Source organism: Gracilinanus agilis, chromosome X (assembly GCF_016433145.1).
Source record: "Gracilinanus agilis isolate LMUSP501 chromosome X, AgileGrace, whole genome shotgun sequence".
Lineage (NCBI taxonomy): Eukaryota > Metazoa > Chordata > Mammalia > Didelphimorphia > Didelphidae > Gracilinanus > Gracilinanus agilis.
The window spans coordinates 63,629,191-63,654,948 of record NC_058136.1 but is presented as its reverse complement, the minus strand read 5'-3'; the positions used below and the strand labels follow the sequence as shown (position 1 = coordinate 63,654,948).

General features: G+C 42.9%; 1 protein-coding gene across 1 annotated transcript in view; it reads right to left on the bottom strand.

The window, feature by feature from the left end:
• The window catches only part of TBC1D8B (TBC1 domain family member 8B), an 82,701-nt gene that overhangs the window by 11,789 nt on the left and 45,154 nt on the right, over positions 1-25,758 (bottom strand). The window contains exons 7-18 of the mRNA XM_044682878.1: positions 21,496-21,703; positions 19,828-19,995; positions 15,183-15,317; positions 14,490-14,640; positions 13,441-13,655; positions 11,418-11,535; positions 10,022-10,307; positions 8,153-8,282; positions 5,354-5,452; positions 3,253-3,321; positions 2,874-3,114; positions 611-676 (exon numbers count right to left, since the gene is read on the bottom strand). Coding sequence (XP_044538813.1) covers positions 611-676; positions 2,874-3,114; positions 3,253-3,321; positions 5,354-5,452; positions 8,153-8,282; positions 10,022-10,307; positions 11,418-11,535; positions 13,441-13,655; positions 14,490-14,640; positions 15,183-15,317; positions 19,828-19,995; positions 21,496-21,703 — 1,886 coding nt within the window. The remainder of the gene's footprint in view (positions 1-610; positions 677-2,873; positions 3,115-3,252; positions 3,322-5,353; positions 5,453-8,152; positions 8,283-10,021; positions 10,308-11,417; positions 11,536-13,440; positions 13,656-14,489; positions 14,641-15,182; positions 15,318-19,827; positions 19,996-21,495; positions 21,704-25,758) is intronic.

The following is a 25,758-nucleotide window of genomic DNA, read 5'->3' as shown; positions in this document are numbered from 1 at the left end:
GTGGATAAAGCTCTAGGCCGGGAGATGGAAGGTCCTGGGTTCAAATTTGACCTCAAACACTTCCTAGTTGTGTGACCCTGGGCAAGTCACTTAACCCCCAACTGCCTAGCCCTATACCGCTCTTCTGCCTTGGAACTGATACATAGTATTGAATCTAAGACAGAAGGTAAGGGTTTAAAAAAAAAGGAAACAGACAATGTGGCCTAGTAGATAAAAGGCTAGTCTTAGAGACAGGTAGACCTCAGTTCAAGTCCTACACCTGACATATTAGCTCTCTGACCTGGGTATTATTAGTTTCCTCATTTATAAAATGAGGATCATTAATTAGACCAAAGAAATGGCTTTGGAGGTCCCTTTCAGCTCTTAATCCATCTGCCTGTACCTTTGGGCAAGTCCCTGAACTTCCTCTGGCCTCAGTTTTGCTTCCCTATTCTTTCCAGCTCCAGATCTTTGGATTTCCGATCTCAGTGCCCTTAGGCAACTCTCTAACACACTTGAGTGGGCAACTGGCATCAGTGGAGATTGTTTCCACTGGGGAGTCCCCCTATTGCCCAAATTGTAAAAAAGATCGATCCTCCTTCTACAGCACCTGACACTATCCAAGTCTTACCTGGTGGAATATGCAGCTTAAAAAGCAGCTTAAGCTTCTCGGTAAAACTTCCACTATACAGGATATCTGTCAAATGAAAAAAAATGGGGGGGGGGTGACTGAAAAGGCCAGAGACATTAATTCCAATGGCATATGCCTCCAGGGAACAATTTGCCAATGCTGGTAGCCCAGAAGGTTAATTAAGGTGCAAATATTAGCCAGTAGCCATAACTTATCAAAGCTAAGAGACAAATTCTCCAAGAGGCTTCTTATCTCCTTCCGTAAGGAAAGAGCCTTCCTCAGATGTCCACAGCTTCTCTCCCTAGGCTTGGTTTCTTCAGAGCAAAGACTCGCATCTCCTTAGAAAGGAGAATTACCCTCGAGGAGCCCGTCTGCTCCCTAGCAGAGAGCTACCACGGCAGGGCAGGCAATACAGCAGGACGCCAGCACAGTGGGAGGCTAGCTGGTTGCCTGTGCAACCACTTTCTGCCGCCCTCGCCACTTGTCTCATCTACGCAGTTTCTGAGAAAGTCACTGAACTGCAACAGCCCACGTCACTCTGGGAATATGGCGAGAGGCTCTTCCTCTCATACCCGCACAAGCTAAGGTCTAATAAATGAGAGGGAACATTGAATTCTTATCAGCGTCACGACCAACCACGATTCCAGAGGACCGAAGACAAAGTGTGTCGCTTACCTTCTAACCGAAAAATCAAGGACTCAAGAGGGCAGCGAAAGACAAAATCTTTTTGGACACGGAAAACATACAAATTCGTTCTGATCGACTGTGTGTGTGTGTGTGTGTGTGTGTGTGATGGGCTTGGTTTTTATGTTCTTGACGGGGGACGCGGGGATAGAGTTGTCGGGGAGTGAGAACATCTTCGCTGAGCAAAAGAAGTAAACACTACATGCATTTTAAAAAAGACCTTAGGGTTTTAGTGGACGGCAGCTATAATAAAAAGAAAGGGGGTGGGGGGCATCTTTGTTTCAAAAACTGTTTAGGGAACACACACATATACAAGTACGCCCCCATACGTAATAGATGTGTAATGTCTAATATATATATATATATAATGTAAACAAGAGCCATTAGAGAAAGGGTTGTAGGATAGGCACAGTTTTCAAAAGAAAAAAACTGAACTGATCAACCACCATATGGGAAAAAAAGCTCAAAATCACTAGAAACAAGGGAAATAACAAACAAGAACAACTCGAAGATTTCACATCATATCCCTTAAGCTGGTAACGTCATAAAAGATAGAATAATGAAATTCCATAGAAATCAATGTAATATCCTGGGTTCAAATGTGGCCTCGGACACTTCCCAGCTGGGTGACCCTGGGCAAGTCACTTGACCCCCTTTGCCCACCCTCACCGCTCTTCTGCCTTGGAGCCAATACACAGGATTGACTCCAAGACGGAAGGTGAGGGTTTAAAAAAAAAGAAAGAAAGAAATGTAATACTAAGCTTGCTTCTAAAACATCAACTTTCCAAGTACACACAATATGAGGTAGGTCTAGCTAAACAGAAGTTGGTCTAAAAAAGATCTGGGGGCCATAGTGGCCAGCAAGCTTCATGTGAGTAAGCAGTGTGAGGCAGCAGCTGAAGTTGGGCAGCCCTGAGAGAGAGCAGAGCTTCCTGGCCCAGAGGTCTTCAGTTCTCGGTGCTACAGTCAAAGAAGGAGAATGTCCAGAGGAGGGTGACCAGGCTGGGCAAGAACCTGATGTCTATGTCATATGAAGATCACCTACTGGAAGCAGGGAGGTTTAACATGGAAAAAGGAGACCCAGAAGGGACGTTAGAGCTACCTTCAAGTAATTAAAAGGTTGCCTTATAGAAGAGGGATCAGACATTTCTGTTTGGCCCCAGATAGAGGGAGGCAGATTGCAGCTCAATATGAAGAAGAACTTCCTGATCCTTGGTTACCCTCAAAATAGAATGGGTTGCCTCAAGAGAAAGTGAGCCGTCCACCACGAACTCTTCAAGTGGGACTTATGTGGCTACCACCTTCCAACTCTAGATGGCCACCAATGACAACCCTTCCTGCCCCACGACTATATGACCTCTAAATGTGGCTGTTGGAATCTGGAAAATGGTTAAGAGGCGTGAATATTGGAAGGAGTATTGCCTGAAGTGGCCATATCAAGGGAGACTTAAAGGGGTGCTGAAATGCTAGCTATGATTACTAAGGTGGTTGTTATTGCCATTGTACTTGGCATGTAATACAAGTCTTGGATTCCTTAAAAAAAAAAGAAAATACAGCATCTTCTGTGCCACTCTCCTACCAAGCGCACAGGAGAATTCTTTGAAGTTGATAAGGCAGTCGGAGTTTTCATCCAGCAGTCTGAATGTCCATAGTGCTAAGCAGTCCCGGTTTGCAGAATATGCCCAGGGGCTCAACAGATGATACAGTATTCGGAACTGCTGGCAGTCGATTTGATACTGCTCCAGGTATGGCAAGCTGGGGTCATGATGCCTCAGGGCAGTGCTGGTCGGGTTCCAATAACAAGCCAAAAAGTGCTCCCTCTGTCGAGACAAGGAAAGGCACCAGAGCTGAAAACATTATGAATGAACGTGAGCGGATTAAAGATATCCGAGTGCAAGAATATTTCGCTAAAGCAGAGGCAGCTTGTGACACTGATAAGAGCCGCGTCTTCACATTACCTTAAAGATGTCGTAAAGCTCTTCTAATTCATGAAGGCCGAATTTTACATCCTGTGATACAACCCGGAGCTGAAAAGAGAGTGAGGTAAACTAGTGACGAAGGAGGCCCACAGCTCAGCAGCTGAGGGCCGTGGTTATGGGCGACATATACTTCTCTCTTACAAACGTGGCCATTTTAAAAGTCGTCAAGGAAATCTGTCATCAGACATGTCAAAGGCCATAGCAGATCTGGGCGAAAACAGAACCTTCCAGGAAACAGTTTGGAAAAGGCATAATTGTATCCTACTTCATGAAAGCCAGGCCCAATGATGGAACATAAACAAGGGGGCAGAAAGCTAATGGAGTCCCTGAATTATTTATCTGCATGTTGAGCCTGGGACCTTGTGGAAATGTGGCCTAACGTCTCCAGGGACTCCGTCTGGAAGTGAATAAGTCTTGCAAGATTATAAGCCGACCCCATCTTCAGAACACTTTTTCTTGATTTTAAATTGTTAAATGAAGAATAAAGGGGACATTTAAAACTACTTTACCATAAGGCTGAGTGAACAGAGACCCCAACTGGGAGTTAGGAACATCAGGGTTCAAATTCTGTCTTGGGCAAGTTGACCTCTCTAAGCCTTGGTTTTCTCATCAGTAAAAAAAGCAGATATGACAGTATCTGTAGCTTTGACATCTCAAGGGTCGCTTGGAGGCCCAAAGAAAATAATGGATGTCAAGTATTTTATTGACTTTAAAGCATTATCTATGGATACTTAGTAGTAACAGCAGTACCACCAAGAACAGTTAGTGTTTCTTTCTTTGTAAACAAATGATTTTTTTTAAACCCACAGCTTCTATCTTAGAATCAATACTAAGTATCAACTCCAAGGCAGAAGAGCAGTAAGGGCTAGGCAACTGGGATTAAGTGATTTGCCCAGGGCCATACAGCTGGGAAGTGTCTGAGGCCAGATTGGAACCTTGACTCTCTAACCAATGAGCCACCTTGATGCTCCAACTCAGTGGTTCCCAAACTTTTTTGGCCTGCCGCCCCCTTTCCAGAAAAAAATATTTCTTAGCGCCCTGGAAATTAATTTTTTAAAAATGATAATAGCAATGAATAGGAAAGCTAAATGCACCTGTGGCCATCACCGCCCCCCTGGATCGCTGCAGCACCCACCAGGGGGAGGTGGAGCCCACTTTGGGAATCATTGCTCCAACTAGTGATTTTCTAAAGGAAATATTTTACTACTATCTTTTGTCTTTACCTCACCGATATCCTATGTTTCCAAAGTATCTCTCCCCCCCCCCCCCGTTCCTCCTAGAGAGCCATCTCTTATAAGAGTAAAAAAGAGGAAAGAATCCATTCACAGCAAAACTAACCAGCATCCTGGAAAAAGTCTGAAGCTTCATGCTTCTCCTCCCTCTTCTGTGGGGCCAATCTTGGTCATTATAATTTCAAAGCATTTAAGGAGTTTTTTCTAGAAGGCACATTTTTTATTCGCTGGTTTTCTGAGTTCTCATGGACATCCATAACATGACAGAATATGTAACATAATCTTGGGGTTGTTTGGGCAGGGGGTACATAAGGGCCTGATTCCACTTCTGATCTGTTTCTAACCTGTCATGGTTCGCTTCTAACTAGGCATCCTGGTCCTCTTCCGCCACCCCCTCACCCTATTGATACTGGCTGGGCATCCGATTGGCTTAGGCCACTGAGGCAGCTTCAGGCTTCTGCTGGTGGCAGAGACAATAGTATTGTTCAGAGACAATGGTACTTGTCCGCCAGCGTGACCGCCTACTGCCTGAGTCAGGGGCTCGCTGAAGAGGAAGGCTCGCTATACAAATGCCATCCTTGAATGCTTACATTATAGCATTCCTGAGATCCAGCTGTGCTGGCCAGAACACACAAAGGGGCTCGCTAATAACCAGCCCTCCAGCCAGAAGGGGCTAAATAGTTCAATTCGTCTAAAATAGTTTATTAAGAAAGTCACTCGGGCCCCAGTGAGACTCTGTGCAACTCTTCGTGTCTTTTTCATTTTGCCTCACACAGAATGACTGTCTTCAAAAGCTGTCCAGAGAGAAAGAGACCCATTGTGTGGCTTCATTTCCTCCACCCACTTACCACATTCTGCTTTGTGGTTTCTTCGAGCACCTGGATTACGCACAACCGACTTCTCTGGCGCATGCTATACACATCCTCGTAGCGAATGTCCCCGTATTTCTACAAGAAAAATAGGCAGCATTTCTATGGGCTCTCTTTTCTAAAGGACTCAATTATCGAGTTCATGGCTTTGAATTCTTGGCCCAAGGCCTGTGTGAGTTTCAACTTCCCCAGGTTCCAGTTTTCCCTCCATAGCAGGGGCCCACTAGGAATTCTGGCACCTGGGTGTGCGGTGGGGCAAGGGGAGCCAAGCCAGAGTGGTGAGGTTTCTGTATGGTGGAGGCACATTGCAGATGGAGGTCACAGGAGTTAGAGAGGGTAAGAAAGTGGGAGGTTAGGGGTTTTGAAGGAGCCATGTTCTGAATGTATCGTGGAGGAGGGAGAAGGACCTGGAAGGCCACAGACATCAGCAAGATGGATCTGGAGAGCCTAGAATGAGCTTTATTTTCTTTCTTTTTAAACCCTCACCTTCCATCTCAGAATCAATACTGTGCATTGGCTCCAAGGCAGAAGAGTGGTAAGGGCTAGGCAATGGGGGGGGGTGAGCGGGGGTTAAGTGACTTGCCCAGGGTCACACAACTAGGAAGTGTCTGAAGCCAGAATGGAACCCAGCACCTTCTATCTCTGGGGCTAGCTCTCTATCCACTGAGCTACCCAGCTGCCCCGAGAATGAACTTTAAAGGAGACGAGGCTACAGAGGAATAGATCTAGAAGAAACAATGCAAAGGGCCTGCTCATGCCTTGGAGTTGGGGGAGAAGAAAGAGCAGCTAGCTTTGAGGATGCTGCCAAGAAATGTGGTGTCATTGGTTGAAAACCAGGTTTCAATGGGCACCAAAAAAAATGGCAAGAATATGAGAAGAACTGATCTAGGGTCACAGATCTCAAGCTGGAAGGAACCTTAGACATAGGTCCTCAAGTCCTAGGACTCATTTTACAGATGAGAGCACTGAAGCTCCCCACTAGGACCCAAGCCTAGGTTTTCCTGACTCCCAAGTTCAACCCTTAATCTCCTTGATCCAGTTAGAGATTTAGAACTGGAAGGAGCCCTTGGAGGACACTCATCAAATCCCTTCATTTGATTTTATTTTTAAAAATAATATAACATTTTATTTTCCCTCCAATTCCATGTAAAAACAATTTTTAAGATGTTTCCCAGAATTATGAAATCCAAACTGTCTCCTCCCCTCTCTTTCCTCCCTGCTCCCTGAGATGGTAAGCAATTTGAGCTGGGTTATACATGTATTATCATGCAAAGCATGCTTCCATATTGGTCATGTTGTGAGAAAATACTCATCAAAAATCCAAACCTCCAAATAAAAACACAAATAAATGAAAGTGAAAAAGAGGCTGCTTCAATTTGCATTCCCATTCCATCAGTTTGTTCTTTCTTGATTTTTCTTGATTTTTTTTTAACTCCTTACCTTCCATCTTAGAATCAATATTGTGCGTTGGTTCTAAGGCAGAAGAGCAGTAAGGGCTAGGCAATGAGGGTTAAGTGACTTGTCCAAGGTCATACAGCTAGGAAGTATCTGAGGCCAGATTGGAATCCAGGACCTCCCATCCCTAGGTGTGGCTCTTCATCCACTGAGCCACCTAGTTGCCCCCATCATCAGTTCTTTCTTTGAAGGTGGATAGCATTTTCCATCATGAGGCCTTTGGGAATGTCTTGGCCACATCCCCTCATTTTATGGGGGGGGGGGAGTCAAATGGGTGGCTTAATATTACACAGGTGGTAAGTGGTAGAGTCATGAAATCCAGTGAAGAAGCATAGTGGAAGGAATGAAGTTCTAGAGTAGGGGTTGTTCCCTTTTTCATGTGTCTAGGCCTCCTTTAGCAGTAGCTGGTGAAGTCTATGGTTGGACTTTCCAATGGAACAATGCTTTTAAGGGCATAAAATAAACCACGTAGGATTATAAGGGAACCAAATCTATTGAAAACTTGTTATTAAAAATACTTTTTAAAAAACAAGTTAATGGATCCTAGGTTATCTACAAGATACATTGTAGAAATCGAGGGCAGAAGCAAATAATGACTAGAGAAGGGCTAAGGCTGTGTCTCTTACTTGTATGGGAGGTCTATGCAATTTATCTCAGGCATATGAAGTATTCTGAGGCCTATGGGCAAGGTTAAGGGGTGTGTATAGTTCGTTCCATGGGAGGACACACCAAGAGAGAAAGTCATGGATTTTAGTATGGGTAAGGGGAAAGGATCCTGGCTCAAGCAAGGGAACAGGCCTATCAGGGAGGTGATGGTAGGATTTTGGGGGGCGGGGTAAGAGGCATGTGGAAAGCATGCTCCTGGGATACTGCCATGTGGGAGCACATTTCTAGTTCCAGCTCTGCTCTAGATAACTACTGATGAGAATTCTGCTTATTAGTCATCTGAAATTAAGTGTAAAAATATTTATGAAATGCATGGAGTCTCTTGGAAGAAAGATGTAATTTATTACCTTCTTTTACAGTAACTTAATATGGTGTAAATGCATTAACTTAATTGACTGTGCAAAAAAAAAATAGACAAATAAGTTCACTTTAGAGAAAGGGGAAGTCAGACAGAGGGACTACAGGACCTGGTCACAGTCCATAGAGATCATTTTTAAACATGAAGTTGGGTTTGAAATACTATTGATAGCTGAATGATGATTTTCTTTACCTGTCACTTGGACTAGCCACCATCGATGCCAGGTACCAGTCAGTTATAAAAGGGTAGAGCCTGTCATCGATATGCTGTGTAAAGGCAGTCACCATTCAAGAACTCACCTCATTTGCTTCTCTGATCAAATCTGTAATATCCACTTTAGTACAATGACTTTTGGCATCACTTGCACTTGAGCCCTGTTGAACAGTTGAAGGCAATGGGCTGTCCTTATTAGTGACATTGTCAAAAAACCTGGTCAAAAGGAAGATGAGTGTAAAAGTTCATAGGACTACAATGATTAGATTAGAGCAAATGGTAGCTGGTTGTTGCCCTCTTCTGGACAGTAGCTTTGCCACAGTGGCAGTTGACCTTCATGGAGAATGGATGCTCACCCCTGCCTATGTGTCTTTTCCTTTGCTGTATTTCTTGTTTGGGGTGCCTAAACACATATTCCTCATCAAAACCCAGTTTAAGGCCAAGCTCCTTCAAGATACTTTTCTTGGTCACTTGAACCTATACTATTCATCCTCTTCTCTGAATCTGCATTCTGCTTCTAGTTTGGAGCACTCAATTTCAAGTCAACATGCATTTACTAAGTCTGCCCTAGAGGTTGGGCACTGGGCTAAGTGCTGGGAATATAAAGAAAGACAAAAATCAGTCCCTGCCTTCAGGGAGCTCCTAGTCTAATGGGGAGACAACATGCAAACAAGTATGGCAAATAAGCCATTTTTAGCATAAACTGAAGACAATCTTAGAGAGAAGGCATGAAGATTAAGGAGGCCCCAGAAGGACTTCTTTTTTTTAAACCCTTACCTTCCTTCTGGGAGTCAATACTGTGTATTGGTTCCAAGGCAGAAGAGTGGTAAGGGCTAGGTAATGGGGGTTAAGTGACTTGCCCAGGGTCACACAGCTAGGAAGTGTCTAAGGCCAGATTTGAACGAACCCAGGACCTCCTTTCTCTAGGTCTGGCTCTCAATCTACTGAACTACCCAGCTGCCCCCCCCCCACCAGAAGGACTTCTTACAGAAGGTGGGAGACTTGAAGGAAACTAGAAAAAGTCAGGAGGCAGGAACCTGGAGGAAGAGAGTTCTAGGCAAGGGAAATCATCAGTGAAAACATCCAGAGTCTAGAGATGAAGGGTCTTATAGAAAGAATAGTAAGGAGGCCAGGGTCATTGGATTCCAGAGAATAGTAAAAAAGAATAAGGTGTAGGCCTGGAATGGTGAGGGTGAGGGAGGACAGGTGATGAAGGGATTTAAAAGTAGCAATTACTATTATTTGTTGTTGTTGAATCATTTTAGTCGTGTCCAACTCTTCATGACCCTGAGTGGGGTTTTCTTGGCAAATGATTTACCCTTTCCTTCTCCAGCCCATTTGACAGAGGAGGAAACTGAGGTAAACAGGGTGAAGTGACTTGCCCGGGGTCACTCAGCTAGTAAGTCTCTGAGGCCAGATTTGAATTCAGGAAGACATGTCTCCAGGCTGGGCACCCCATCTACTGCAGCACCACTAGCTATAACAACAACAATTTCTACAAGTTCTCAGAGAACAGGATCTGTGTCTTCTCCTTATATCCCAGGTGCATCCAGGAAAAGTGGGGAGTTTATTACAGTAGGTATGGCACAAATACAGTACTGAAGACAATCCCAGTGGCTTTGGAGACAAGTGAAGTGGTTAGTGTTGGACTTCTGGAGTCAGGAAGCCCCGAGTTCAAATTCGGCCTCAGATACTTTTTAGCTGTGTGACCCTGGGTAATCTACTTTCATTTTTCTTGCCTCAGTTTCCTCAATTGTAAAATGGGGGTAATAATAGCAACTACCTCCCAGGGCTGTTGTGAGGATCAAAGAAGATACTATTTGTAAAATGCTTTGAGAACCTTTAAAGGGCCATAGAAAGGCTAATTCTTATTATTAGTCTTTTAAGTTAGGAGGGCCGGACTAGATGGTTTCGAAGATTCCCATAGCAATTTCCTGTTTCTATTTCGGTTGTACCTGTTTAACACTGTGACCGCTTCAGCATCATCTTTACATGCCAACAGCTGTTCCATATTATAGTCAAGCACTGCCAATCCCAGCTGCAAGATGGCTTTTATCCCATCATAGAAGAAACAGTCCACGACATTCACTGCACTTTCAATAGGCAGCACACTGATAAAGAGAGTGAGGAACCAGGAGAGGGAGACTGAGGAAAAGAAGGTCATGTCGGTCATGTGGCCCATCAGCTGAGGAAGGTGGTCTCTGATCAGTTCCTCAAAGACTGCCTGATCCACCAAGGCCCCTGTGGAGGAGGCAAAAGATTTCAGACTGAGTGCTCCCAGTATGGGTAAGGCTTTTTTTTTTTTTTAATTTTATTTGATGCAAGGGGTTATTGGCCCCGCTACCCACAGTGAAACCTCAAGACCTTCACGGCTTCCTTCTAATCTTGTACTAGATATAGGGCTAGCTTGTCTTTTCCTCTTAAGATTTTAAGCTTCTTGAGGCCAAGATTCAGTGAGATATCATAAGAGCTAATAAGGACAATGTCACATGTCTTGGGGCATATAATAAAGGAAGACCATCCATGAATAACTTAGGCAAAGAAACAGATCTTTTTTCTATTTGACTATTATAGGCTGGCCATCTTTTGGTAAAAGGCACTACCAAATGATGATACTTTGTTCTTTTTCTTTTTCTCCAATAATGTTTTGTTTTTTCCCAATTACATGTAAAAACAATTTTTGGTATTCGAATTTTCTAACATTTTGAGTTTAAAATTCTCTCCCTTTCCCCTCCCGGATAGGGTAAGGAATTTGATATTGACTATACATGTTCTATCATAAAAACAAATTTCCATATTCATCATGTTATAGAAGAAGACATATTAAAAAAAAACAAAGAAAATAAAGAAGATGGTTGGCTTTGACTTGCATTCAGACTCCATTAGTTCTTTCTCTGGAGTTGGAGAGCATTTTTTATGATGAGTCCTTTGGGACTGTCTTGGACAAACAACTATCATTTTCAAAAGACACTAACAGATATCTATATGGTTCCACATAAATATGGGTCTTTGAGCTTACCGATTATAAGCACTCCCTTACCCCCTCCAAAAAAAAAATCCCCAAAGCTCTGGAAATATCATGTTGATACTGCATTAGAAGCTTATGGGGAATGGGCTCAGGACTTCCATTTTGTTAAGAAACAGATCAGGTTATCATTTTTGAAAATTAAGGCAAAAGATGAAAGAAAAGATCAAATAAAACCCAAAAGTCTCTCTCTTGAAAAGTCTAGTTCGTAGGATATTTTTAAGCTGTTTGATTTTATTTTTCATCCTGCAGTTTTATTTCCCTGGGAATTTGGTCTGAATTTATTATTTCAGGAAAGGCAGGCATTCACTCTAAACATGTTTTACCGATAATCCGGTGATTAAAATAATCAGGAAGCATCCGTTCACACACGGCAACCAGAAGCCAAAAAGCTGCTTCTTCTTTTGCATAGAGAAGCAATACTGATGTCAAAATGTTCATTGCCTAAAATTTAGGAAATACATACAAAAACAGGTCTGGTTAAAATAGCATATATCTTTTCCACCCAAAGAAGCTTTTCTTTCTAAAGCTGAGTATTCATTTAATATTAAATAGAAATACAAGCAATTCAACTTACTTTGCAACTATTTACATTTTAAGAACTGAATTTCCAGGCATAAAATGTCATAACTTCCCAGTGATTCTCTCTAAGACTCTTTTATTAATAATTAATATTTATTTTATAACATAATATATTTAAGATTTAGGATATATCATATAGAATACTTACATAATATAATAATGTATTATAATGGATATTTATGAAAGAATATACTTATATATTATATATAATATTTATTATATAATGTTTTAGGATATATTTATTATAATATAGTTTATAATATAACATACATGATTCAATACACCTTTATTATTAAAATATGTATGTTTTATAATAATCACTATTATAGCATATTGTTTTATAATATATTTATGAAATGTAATTTTATAACATGATTTTAGAATATAATGTAATATATTTCTCAAATATGACAAAATAAAATATAAATATAATAATGCATTTATGATAGTTAATCATAATAAGTAATGATAAAATTATTAATCAAGTCTATTTATTATGCTGTGCTTTCCCTTTTATGTAGTAATACTCGGCTAGTTCTGCTTGCCATTATTTCACAAAGGGTTTTTCGGATCTCCTTAGAGTCCTTCTATTTCTCTATTTTAATTGGTATTCGCCTCTTCTATTACATTGACATGCCACAATTTATTTAACCATTTCCTACTGTTAGCCATTTAGGTTAGTTACTTCTAGTTTTTTGTAATTGTATACCCTGTTGCTACCTCTGAAGAGCTAAACCCATTTTTTTTTCTTGATAACATTCTCAGGTTATATTCCCAGCCGTGTAATTACTAGATCAGGGAGTGGGGGTGTCGGATGGTTTGGGTATCTTTGACATCACTCGGTTAGATTGCTTCCCAAAAAGATTTTGATTAGTTTGCAATTCCATTAGCAATGAATGAGTATACCCGTTTTTCCACAACTTCACCAGCACCGAGTTTAATCAATTTGGTCAATCCGATAAATTTCAAAGTTGTTTAACTTATATAATACAAGCAGTAAGAAACGATACACAAGAAATTCAGAAAAACAGGGGGAAATGATTAGTGAGGCTCGGTGTTTTCTCGAGTTGTTTTTTTTTTTAAACAATTAGTGTTTCAATCATGAAAACAAAAATTTGAAAGGTAGAAAACAATTGCTGGTACATCTGGAAGGGAAGAGAAGCAAAAATAATTTTTGCACTTTAAAAATGCAGTCCATTTGTGTTCCCTCTTCTGTAAATTGTCTGTTCAAATCCTCTGAACAGGTTGCAGTTGAAGTACTGGCAGTACACCCAGGTAAAGATGCTCAGCGGGCAGATGTTGGTGGGGGAGGAGGGGGGACTAGAGTTGAGGGAAGAGATAAGGACTGCACAGATAGATTTGGAAGTCATTTGCATAGCAATTATAAATGAAAACTCCCTGGGGGTGGGGTGGGGAGAGAGGGAAAACAATTCAATAACCCAGCAGAAAAAGTATAGAAAGGTCCATACATTTGTAGATTCTATGTGTACTCTGAGTCTGTCTGAAGAGCCCTTTTAATAAAGAGCCAGGACTAATTCATTTTATAGAAGAGGAGGCTGGGGACCAAAGAGGGAAAATGTTTTGTCTATGGATGCCTAAGTACGCTTAGCTCTCTGGAAAAATATGGCCCCTCTAATACAGCCTTCCGATATGTGCCCTCGACTCAGACCTGGCTCCCATCCACAAATTTCAGATGAATGGAGTTGCATTTAATGGGGTTTTCTCTCTTGAAATCTCAACAGCATTGGGCTCTCTTTGCAGCCATACCTGGCAGTATCCGATTCTTGGATTCCGGTGTGCATATGCAGTGAGTACCCGCCTCAATGCAGATATGCCAGTATCGCTTTGAAAGGCTGGGTGCTCAGGTAGGGAGCGCCGCAAGTCCCGTTCAATTTCGTCAGTTGCTACAGTATAAGTCCCCAAGGACCTCTCGACCAAGTCAGCGTAATAGCCAGGACTGGTAGCCATATCATTAACAGCACCTGGGAAAATGATCAGAGGAGCATGCAGAAAACAAACGTGAAAACTTCTGTTTTGCAAATGAAATGCAAAGAACTGAATTTCATCAGCTTAAGTTTCTCCTTCATACTCGAATCATTTTTCTTTTTGAGGGGATTGGGGGAAGGGTCTGGACCTATGCTTTTTAATCAGTACAAGGAGTTTCCGGGTAAGAGAATTCCCTTTACCAACTCAGCGTGGCAACTGTTCAGCAGTTCAGAGTATTACAGAGTTGTCTGGGCCCTTGAGAGTCACATGATTTACGAAGGCTCACAAAAGAGGGATATGACAGGGATGGAACTTGAATCCGGGTCTTCTTCACTCATAAAAATGGGTCCCCCATTAGGATATAAATTCTTGCAGTAGTGAGACAGCTCAGTGGATAGAGAGCCAGGCCTAGAGACTGGATTCCAATCTGGCCTCAGATACTTCCTTTAGCTGGGTGACCCTGGGCAAGTCACTTCACAACCCCACCCCACTGCCTAGCCCTTGCCTCTCTTCTGCCGTGGAACCAATACCTAGTCTTGCTCCTATGACAGAAGGCCAGGGTTTAAAAAAGAGTATGTAATCTTTTTAAGAGTATGGATTATTTCAGTTTTTGCTTTTGTATCCCTAGTGCGCATTGCCTGGTACATAGCAGATGCTTAATAAACACTTGCTGATAAACTGATTGGCCTTGAATCCAAGGCCCTTCTTTAGCCATGATAACACACTTGCCTTTTAAGTATACAATTACTAGTGTCGTATTCTACTGATGATATTAACTTGCTCAGTAATTGGTGTGCGTGTGCGCGCCCACTTGTGCATGTGCAGAATACCTGAAAAAAGCAACCACAATTCTCCTCTTAAGGTCTCAGGAATACCCCTTACGACCAAGTCTCGAGTCTTTTTTGTCCGAAACATGCTAACGCCACGGCCGCATTCTACGAAAAGTATGTTCCACGATTGCTCCTTCATCCTTTCTTTCAGCTGCAACAGAAAAGGAGAGCAGGGAAGAATCAGCCCAGGCACCTTCGCTGAGCTCCCCAACAATGAAGTGCACTAAAACTCTTGCCGGAGCAGCAAGGTCAATATGAGCCCTCCTCTTAGGCTCACCGGAAAGAAAACTCACCGGGTCTGATCCGGCCTCCCTAACATACTCTTTGTTCCTTGGATAGGCCATTGATGAACAAAGAAAGGAAGAAATGGAGAGGGCATGCTATAAAGTGATATAAAAATGCAACTGTTATCATTATTATTTGATTTAGGCAAAACACATCCTGAAGCCTTCGGTTTCCCCCTATCACCTCAACCACTAGGCAGATAGCAATGAGTTCTGCAGATGAGCAGAGGTATTATTCCCCGGCTGGCTTTCACGGCTGTTCCTTAGTACATGACAGAACTACACTGGTCAGACAAGAGGGAATTTTAGCTCTCCAAAGGAAGGTTTCTTTCCATTGTAGACCTGCTTTCTCTTCCTTTTCTTCAGACATCTATGTCTGTTTGGAGGCTTTCAAGGTCTGTTCTCTTACCATTTTAGAGTCGATATTTTCCAAATCTTGAGGGTGAAATTCTGTCATTAGAGCCTGGGTGTTCACAATCTTGCTGCAGTCTTTATGTTCCATCAGAGAGGGTTCTGAGCTCCCAGGGTCAGGACTGGGCATGGGCTGAAAGGGAGAGTCAGAATAGTACTAAGATGACCTTCAGGGCTCGTCAGGCTCTAGGAGAGAAACCCTCTTCAAAATTCCAGTGTCAACTGTAAACCACAATACAGAGACTATCTTTCTAATAATAAATAAGCTATAATCAGAGATTGTTTTCTCCTCCTCCAGGCTATCAGGCCATGATGGTATCTATCTAATTAATTTCAGGGCACAGTGAAATTTAATTAGCAAACGGGCTTTTTACCAGCGGAGAGGCTCAGGACCAAACAAAAGTCACTTCGGTATTAGGAAGTGTTACGTTACCTAGCAGCAGGGGGAGGACCCACCGGGATAAGGAAGAAAGGAAAATTCGAACCAAAAGCTATATTTGCTACTAGGCTTGGGATACCATATTAATGATAAAAAGCTAAGCTGGATGGGTTTGGCTTTGTTTTTTACCCGCTGAAAGCGGTCTTTTGTCTTCACATCACATTCAGGGGTGGATGAGCCTTCCTTTCACTCCCAACTGAAACTGCCCTCCTGACAAAGAAAACCAGCCAAGTACAAATAAGAGATGGGGACCAAATGGAACATTATATACAACATCTGACCTTAGGAGTTCCCCATCTCTCAACCACAATGAAGGAGAGAGACTTCATTGTCTGTCCTCTGAGACTCACACTGGTTTTTCGCTTCTTCAGAATTTAGCTCCCTGTTAGAGATCTTTTCAATTACATTATGGTAATCGCAGGGTATGTTATCCTTTTTGGCTTTGGCTAGTTCCCTCTGCATCAATCTGTACAAATTTGCCCGTGTCCCTCCGAATTCCCCAGATTCATCATTTCTTACTACCTAATCATGTCGTTACATTCGTTAACCGTAGGGTGGGGGGTGGCGATCGGTTTTTTGGTGCTCCTCCTCGATCGATGTGCACCCGCTTCCTTTGCTAATACAAAGGGTGCTGCTGTGAATATTGAGGTCCTGATGGGCTCTCTGTTTCTGGCTTTGACTTCCTACTGCCATAAGCCAAGTAATGGACTAAGGCAGTTTAATCACACTTCTTCTGTGATTCCAAACGGCCATTCGGATCCAATTCATTCCTTTAAAAATGTTGCTCTGTAACAATTATTGACTTAACTGGTAAACACTGTTAACGTTGAGCATTTTACCAGAGAATACCATTTTTGTAAATAAGGGGCAGAAAATTCATGCCTGTCATCCAGCTTTCAGGCAAAACGTATTCCTTATCTTTTGGGCCACCTGGTGGCAGTGTTTCCTAAACGTGGAAATTACAGCGGGGAGCCAGTCGGTTTCTGAAGTGCTGTCCGGAAACTGTAAACCTAAATTAAATTCCACTCCACAAGCATCTCAACAAAGGTTTCAGTGCCTGACTCAGTCCTCTCCTCCTCATCGCCTGCCCTCATACCGAGGGCCTTCGACATTCAGATTCAGGTCCCCTCGTGCTCTAACTGGCTGGTTTGTCAATTTCTTCATTTCTTATGATCTACTTCTCAGCCCCCATTAGAGCAAGTCACATCCTGGACCTTGCCATCATCGATAAGGGCTCCATTTCTGTGTTCCGCAACTCTGAAGTTCACTGATCTGATCGTAATCCTCTATTATTCCATCTTTTGCTGGGCCTTACGACCTTTAACCCTATTTTATTTTATTTCTATTTATTTATTATTTATTTGAATATTTTCCCCTGGTTACATATTTCATATTCTCTCCCTCTCCCCCAAATCCCCCTAACCCCGCTTAGCCGAACCTCTTTTTTCATCTCACAGTGACTTCCGCTCCTCTAACCCTCAATTCTTTCCCAGCCCTCACACCAACTGCTGTGTCCTCTCTTGCCTATCTTGATCCCTACGTAAACCAGCTCAACCCAGTGCCATTCTCCAGCCTTGACTCTTTGTCCTGTGTCACCAAGCTCCAACCCTGAATTATCCTGTCTGCCGCCTTTACTCCTATTTGTGTGTTGCTTAATAGATCTGGAGAGAAATCGTGATGCTGGGTTGGCTGGGTCCACTATAAGTGTATGCCAAGTCATCTTGGCTGGTCCCTCCCTGCAATAAGGCAAATATTCTGTTCCCTCGTCACTTGCTGTGCTGTCCCATTCTCCAGAGTCTATTCTCAACCTTGTGTCTCCTCAAACCTCTGCCCTTCTCAGCTGGGGACTTCATTTCATATTTTGCTGAAAAAATAGAAACTATTTCCTGAGAGTTCCCTCATCTCCTCTCTTCTTCATTTCGCATTAACCCAGCAGCCTCCTCGACTATCCGCTCTACTCTAGTCTCAGAGGAAAGTATAGCTTTTTCCAAGAAGAGCCCCTCTCCATCGACCCCCAGCTTCTCCAGCAAACTGCCCCTCCTTTCACTTCGCCTCCATTCTTTCTCTTCGTTTCAGTTTCTCCCTTCTCCCTTCTCTCTATACTGCCTACAGACATGCCCACGTCACGTCAGGATGCACTTATTAAGTGTCAATAATAATAACAACAACAACTGGCACTTGGGGATTGGACTAAGCATTCAGGCTACAAATACAAGCAGAAACAAAGATGATCTCTGCCCTCAAGGAGCTACATATGAATGGAGGAGATGAGTGGATGAGGCTGGGGGAAAGGGGGAGCTGGTAACCAAGTCCTGTGGAGATGAGTCAGCAGTGCAGCCTGGAGAAGGGCAAAGGAGGAACCAAACAATCAGAGGGAGAGGCTATAGGGACTGTGGGGACTTCCAACATGAGACTAAGCCTGGGGTGGGAGCGGGCTTCCAGGTGGAAAGGCCCTTGTTCTGTCTGCTCTTCTTTGGTGATGTCATGAGCTCCTATGGCTTCCATTATCATCTCTATGCTGAGGATCTGGTGTCTGCAGGGAGATCCATAGAGCTGTAGTCATGTTTTCTCAAAGTGCCTTTGAGATGTCCAACAGATATCTCCAACTTCACATGTCCAAAACAGAACTGATTATTATGGGCCCCCTCCCGTTCCTCTTCTTCCCAGCCCTTCAGTCTTCTGGACTTCCCTGACAGAAGACGTATACAGGGGTAGCTGGGTGGCTCAATGGATTGAGAGTTAGGCCTGGAGATGGAAGATCCTGGGTTCCAATCTGGCCTCAGATACTTTCTAGTATATGACCTTGGGCAATTCACTTAATTCCCATTGCCTAGCCCTTACTGCTCTTTTGTCTTAGAGCCAATTTTGGTTCCAAGATGGACAGTAAGGGTTTAAAAAAATCTAAGGGGGACCTAGGTGGTTCAGTGGACAGAGTCAAGCCCGGAGACAGGAGGTCTTGAGTTCCATCCAATCTGGCCTCAGATGATTCCTAGCTGGGTGACCCCAGGCAAGTCACCTAATTTCCCATTGCCTAGCCCTTACCACTCTTCTGCCTTGGGATCAGTACACAGTATTGATTCCAAGACAGAAGGTAAGGGTTTATTTAAAATAAAAAAGAGGACCAGCTGTGTGACCCTGGGCAAGTCACTTAACGCCCACTGTCTACCTATTACCACTCTTCTGCCTTGGAACCAATACAGAGTATTGATTCCAAGACTTGGAAGGTCAGGGTTATAGAAAAAATAAAATAAAATAAAATAAAAAAGAGGTATATGGGATGACACTTCAGGGGGAGTCATGTGGTGAGAGCACAGGCTAAACAGTGTGCAAGCTCTAGTGCTCTGAAAGATGGAACCTAGGAGAAGAGTAGTCCAGGATGTGATTTTTTACAAGATTTTTTTTACTATCTATGTCTTTAGAACCTTCACAGTGCCTAACCCATAGTAAATGCTCATTAAGTGCTTTGTTGACTGCCTAATTGAGGGTATAGGTGGACTACTATTGGAGAGAATGCCCAGATCAATAGAATCTGAGGAACTTTATTGGAATGTCTTCTCGGGCCCTAGCTGTGTATTCTCAGACATGCTCCTGAACCTTTCTAAGCCTCAGTTTCTTCATCTGTAAAATGGAAATAACAAGAGCATCTACCTCCCAGGGTGGCTGTTAGGGCCAAACAAAATGATGCCCATGAAGCATTTTCAAGTCTTAAAGCACTATATTTGTCATTCAGTCATTTCTCAGCACAACTGAAACATGACTGAATGACAAATACGGACATTATCTGATCCAGCTCATTTTACAGATGAGGAAACTGAGGCAAACAGAGTGAAGTGACTTACCCAGAGCCACACAGTAAGTGCCTGAGGTCAGATTTGAACCCAGGAATTTCAGCCCAGTAGATAAAGCAACTGACCTAGAGTCAAAAGGGGCTGGAGAAGGAAATAACAAATCACTCTAGCATTTTTACAAAGAAAGCCACCAATGGGGTCACAGAGTCAGACATGGCTGAAATGACTGCACAACAGCCACCGAGGAGTCTTCCTGACTTCTGGCCTTGTGCTCTATTCACTATGCCACCTCGGTGCCCTAAAACACTATATTCATGTCACTTCATACTATTTCTACTGCTGCTACTACTACTACCACTACCATGATCATTACTTTTGGAGGGAAAAGAATCATTTGACAGAGTACATGTCATTACCTCTGTGCTCAAATCCTGCTGTGGAATGGAAGCTGCACCACATATATGTTTCAGTCTTGCCACAAGCTGCTCAAAGTCTCTGACCTCAGTGAATCGAAAGGCTTTCTTTCCTCTGATGCTAAAGACCACCGACTGGCTACCGTCATCCACCTTATTTACAGCAAGGACCTGGAGAGAAAAAGACAAACATGAGTCACCCCAAGCCTTGCGGGGAGTGGTCTCTTGGTTCTGTAGCAAAAAAAAAAAAAAAAAAAAAAAAAGGACCCTGGCATCGAAACTTTAATATTGACTCACACAACCTTGGAATAATCTTGTCTGTCTGTCTGTCTGTCTGTCTGTCTGTCTTTCTTTCCTCCCTCCTTCCCTCCCTTCCTTCCATCTTAGTATCAGTTCTAAGACAGAAAAGTAGCAAGGGCTAGGCAGTAGGGGTTAAGTGACTTGCGCAGGATCATACAGCTCAGAAGTATCTGTTTGAGGTTATATTTGAATCTAGGTCCTCCTGACTCCAGGCCTGGGGCTCTATCCACTGTGCTATCTACCTGTCCCAAGCCATTTTATTTTAAAAACTCTTACCTTCTGTCTTAGAATCAATTATATATATCAACAAGAAGAGTGGTAAGGGCTAGGCAATGAATGGGGGTTAAGTGACTTGTCCAGGGTCACACTGCTAGGAAGTGTCTAAGGATGAATTTGAAACCAGGTCCTCCCGACTCTAGGCCTGTACGCCATCCACTGAGTCACCCAGCTGCCTCAAGCTACTTTATTTCTTAAGAAGACATTTTCCTAGTCTACAAAATTTGGTGAAAAAAGATGCCATTTTGCAGGATTCCCCCTCACTTAGATCTGAATGTGGTTCTTCTTTCCCTCACTTCTTAGAGCATGATAGGGGCCTCCCTCTCTAATTAATTTAATCCTAGCTCTTCTATATATACTTTTATCTATTTATGTCTCCTTCAGAAAGAACGTAAGTTTCTTGACAACAGAAATGGTTTCATTCTTTGTAACCATGTCCCTAGTGCCTAGCCCAGTGCTTGGGGTTTCCTAAATGCTTGTAGACTGGTTTTGGCAAAGCTCCCCATGCTCTGTGTTTCTGCCCTAGCATACTAGGTAGGATGGTGGCTTCTTAGCTGCTAGGCATGGAGCCTGCCTCTTCCCATCCAGAGTATCTGAACAAGAGCTCAAACCTGGCTGAGCTCATACTTTGGTCAACCTCAGGACCTCACTTCTCTCACTGGGGAGGCCCTTCTTACAGTACAAGGGGAAGGGAATAAGCATGTGTTAAGCACCTACTATGTGCCAGGCATTGTGTTAAGGGCTTCGCAAATAGAATCTCAAGTCACTGAATTTCTAATCGACAAATACAGTTATTTCATAGTCCAACACTGAACTTAAATACAGAAATGAAGTTTGAGGGGGCGGCTGGGTGGTCAGGCCTAGAGATGAGAGGTCCTGGGTTCAAATACTAGCTGTATGACCCTGGGCAAGTCACTTAACCCGCATGGCCTAGCCCTTTACCACTCTTCTGCCTTGGAACCAATACATGGTATTGATTCTAAGACAGAAGGTGAGGGTTAAAAAAAAAGAAATGAAGTTTGAAAGAGAAACTCTCATACAATTTGGAGCAGAAAGTACCTACCTTTGATCCCCAAAAGGCCTCTATTATCTTACCTCTCTTAGTGGAAGGACTACACTGCAGAGACTGACATCCTGACTAGCAAAGCAGATGTAGTTGTCGAAAATACACATTCTCCCATGAGTGCTCAAGTGGCCAGACGGTACCCGTAAGAAACATTCATGTACTTCTTTTAAGTTCTCTTCTTTGGGGAGCCTAAAAAAGGAACTGAACTGCTCACTGCGTGCCAGGTTCTCTATTGTTCTGTGAGAAAAGAATAAAGGATGGTTGGGATTCACCAGAGATGGGTGAGCACGTACTTAAAAGCAGCTCAGTGGACATAGAGCAGAGGGCTGAGCCTAGAGTCAAGAAGGCCTGAATTCAAATCCAGCTCCACATACTTCCAAGTCACTTCATTGCTGTCTGCCTCAACTTCCTTATCTATAAAATGGGGATAATAGCAGTTGTCGTGAAGATCCAATGAGAGAATAATTGTAAAGTGCTGATCACTAGATAAATGCTAGCAATTATTATTACTTTTTAAAAAGGGGAACAGTAAATAAAGGTGTGAAAAACATAGACTGGAACAGGAATTTGGGGCGGAGGGGGAGTAGAGCATGCCTATGCTAAAGGGTTCCCTATGCAGGTTGACAGGAATTGTGTAGGGTATCTGATACTCTGCTCACAGGGTCTTCATTCCAAAAGCATTTATCCAGTCCTACTCTGCTTGGAGCTCTGAATGACACATGAAAAGATATAGTCTGAGAGCTTCCTGTGGAGTGCAAGAGACAAGACTTGCATAAAAAAATGAGATGGCAAAGGGTTGCTTTATAAGAGTTAGGAGTACAGAATACCAGAGGTAGAAAGTCCCTTAGAAACCACCAAATCCATCCCTTCATTCAACAAAGGAGGAAACTGAGGTCTAGAAAGGGGAAAAGAACCCACCAAAGGGCATGTAGCCACGTCTATGTTAAAGCCAGATCTAGAATTCAGGCCTAATAAACCTTGGAAATGTTGGTGCAGGAACAAAAAATAAAGACAAAGAATACCTAACATTTATGTAGTCCCTGAAGGTTTGTACAGCATTTTACGAATAGGATCTTTGTTTGATCCTTATAGCAACCCTGGGTGGTATGTGCTATTAACATTCCCATTTTAGAGTCGAGGAAACTGAGGCAGACAGAATGGGTCTTTTGTCCAGGGTCCCACAGCTAGTGAGTATCTGAGGCCACGTTTGAACTCAGGTCCTCTTGATTCCAGGTCTAATGCCCTATGCACTTCTTTCAGGGTGGAAGTATTGGTAGGGATAAGATTTGGCTTCACATTCAGTTCTCTGTTCATTAAGTGCCTCTCCCAAAGTGGCTTGGTGTTGGGGATAGGGCACTAAACGTGGAGTCGGAAAGACCCTGTCCAACTCTGGTGGCTCATGGCAGGGGAAGGGTCAGGGATCAGCAATACGCGAGGAGAAGAAAATGTATGACAAGTCTAAATGCCCTATTCTTCTCCAGACAGCGCAAAGGAAGACAACCACGGTTTCCTCCAAGGCTAGCCTCTCTCATGTTTCCTTCCAACAAAATCTCTCCCAGCAGTGGCTCATAGGTGAAACATTTCCAAAAGCTATACATGTGCTTGGATTTGAAACCCCCTGTTATGGGATGGATTATGAGAAGTCTATACTCCTAATAAGCAAAAGTGGTCCCAATCTCCTTTCTGAACAGCATTCCTCAAACCCGGCTCTCAAAAATTGTTCATGTCTGCTTATCGAAAATTGTAGGTAAAACTTAACATATACAAAAGAAAATGCAAGATTCAAGAAGGAACAGTAGCAAGGAAGAAAGTTAAAAAAGAAGGGAAACGACAGTCAGCCCCCAAAACTGCTTTGCTCAGATAAAGTCCTGTGCCCAACATTGGGGTCACGGGGACTCAACAAATATCGTCCCTTGATTCATTTAGAAAGAGACCTATAAAGAATATTTTTAAATGGTTATTTCAGGGCCCCTGAAAACAGGGCAAAGAGCAATGTCATTTGGGTAGGGTTGGTTGTCCTTCATGCTTGAAGAGGACCAAAATGGCATCATGGGTGATGTCTTCTGACTTGTGCATAAATTGGATTTAAGTTAGACAGAGTTGTAGAAGGTCTTCAGCTCACTCTCTCTTCTGGAGTCATCTTAGTCCAGTGGTAAGACGAAAGTCAGAATGACTGGTGATGACCCAGAATGCAGTGGCATCTTCCATGTTTGACCAAGTTCTAAGTGCTCATGGTGCCTGTTGGACCAAATTGTTCTCATGTGGCCCTTCTGCTGGGGGAAATCTTCACATACCTAGGGTAGATGCCTCTTAAACTCATCGACAGGTTTGAGGCCTATTGGTCACCTCCAACTTGATTGAGGCCTCCTGCTGAGATGGCTTACCAGAGTGTAACCTGTGTGTGCCCCAGCTTCTTGGAGCCACAGGTGAGAGCCAAGTGGCAGGTAGACCCCAAAAGCAGATGAGTGGCTCTGAAAAGGGCTCTGGAAGCCCTCCCGCTAGAGATGCTAGTCCTCCCCGAACACCCTGTACACCGGAGGTGGGTGGGGTAGAATGCATATTAAGCACTAACTCATATTTGCAAGGAGGAGCCACGGCAGAACAGATAAAGGGTCCAAAAGCCTTTTAGCAGCTGTACCAGCAGAATCACAGGACAATCCAACAAACAAAACACACTTAGCAAGGTAAAGGTCAACTACCCCTTTCCTTTCTCATCTTCCTGGCATAGGTAGAGGCACAACTTGATAAGATGTTTCAAAATTACACTGATGCACATTAAGAGGAAATTATATTAATTTTTGCCTTCATTTGAAATGGCACTTGGGTATGCCTTTTCAATAAGTTAGCATTTTCATAAATGAACTTAAAAGCATGTAATTTTGAAAAGATGCTCTTGAGAAATTATGCAGAGCAAAAAACTCATTTGCTACATTCCTTTTAAACAAAGACTGAGGAGCTAAGTAAATTTTTGACAGATCCCTTTTGAAATGGAAAAAAGGAAAAGAAAAAGGCAAAGAAGCCCTTTAAAAGTACCTTTTAACAGCTAAACAAGAAATAAGTAAAGTCAACAATCAAAGAGAAAGCAAACACAAATAGAGATTTTCGTCCCCCTGCTTGGGGTACAGCACTTAGCTCTTATTAATAAGTACACAGCATTAATGTTTGTGTAGGCTACATAATGTTTTATATCCCGATGACTAATTTGTTAAAGGCATATGGAAAATTAGCACAGATAGGTTCACAATGCTGTTCTATCTCTGGATTTCGGGCCTATCTTAAGGGTAAGAGAAAAGGAACAAATGCGTCAAGCCTGACCTTATGTTGCAGGCCACAGAACACCGAAATAGTTCATTTGAGGCTAGCTAGTACTGCCAAGAAGCAGGCTACTTACTGTCTGTGTGACTTTGGACAAGGTGCTCCCCCTCCATGAGCTTCAGTTTCTTCTTCTGTAAAATGAGGGGGTTCAACCAGTTTGCCCCTTTGGGCCCTTTCGGCTCGAGACCAATCAGCCAATGAGCAACATTGATCAAGTTCCTTCACCTCCCTGAGCCTCAGTTTTCCCGTCTGTAAAATGAGAAGGGTTGACTACATGGTCTCTGAAGTCTCTTGTAGTCCTAAAACTATGTTCCTTGGAGTACCATGGAAAGGTACCCCTCTTCCTGGGCCTCAGTTTTCCTTTTCTGCAAGATGAGTCCTCCAAGGCTCTTTCCATCTCTAAATCTTGGAGTCTATGATCCAAAGAAATTAGAGTCTCTCTTCCTCCTCTCATATGTATAACCTTTACCTTTCACTTTTATCGTCAGAAGTTCCTTCCAACAGTCACTTATGGTTGCTTTTTTTCCCTCTCCCTGCATGATCTAGCAAGACATTAGGATAGGACTCGAGCTCCTTGAAACAAACCAAAGTTAGAGGATGGGAACAGAGAGAGACAGCTCAAGTGGAAGCATTTGAGAAAGTACAGTCCACACGTTTATTTAAGAATGAAGTATAGATTTATCCAAATTAGATATGCAAAAGCCATAGGAGAAAGTCCTTAAGTGACTGCAACTAGAACCAGGAGAACATTGTACACACAGGCGGATACATTGGCACAAATGTAATGGACTTCTCTACTAGCAGCTGTGCAATGATCCTGGACAATCTAGAGGAACTTAGGAGAAAGATGCTATCCACATCCAGAGAAAGAACTGGGGGAGCAGAAACACAGAAGAAAAACAACTGCTTGATCACATGGGTAAATGGGGATATGATTGGAGAGGTAGACTCTAAGCCAGGGGTCGGAAATGTATGGC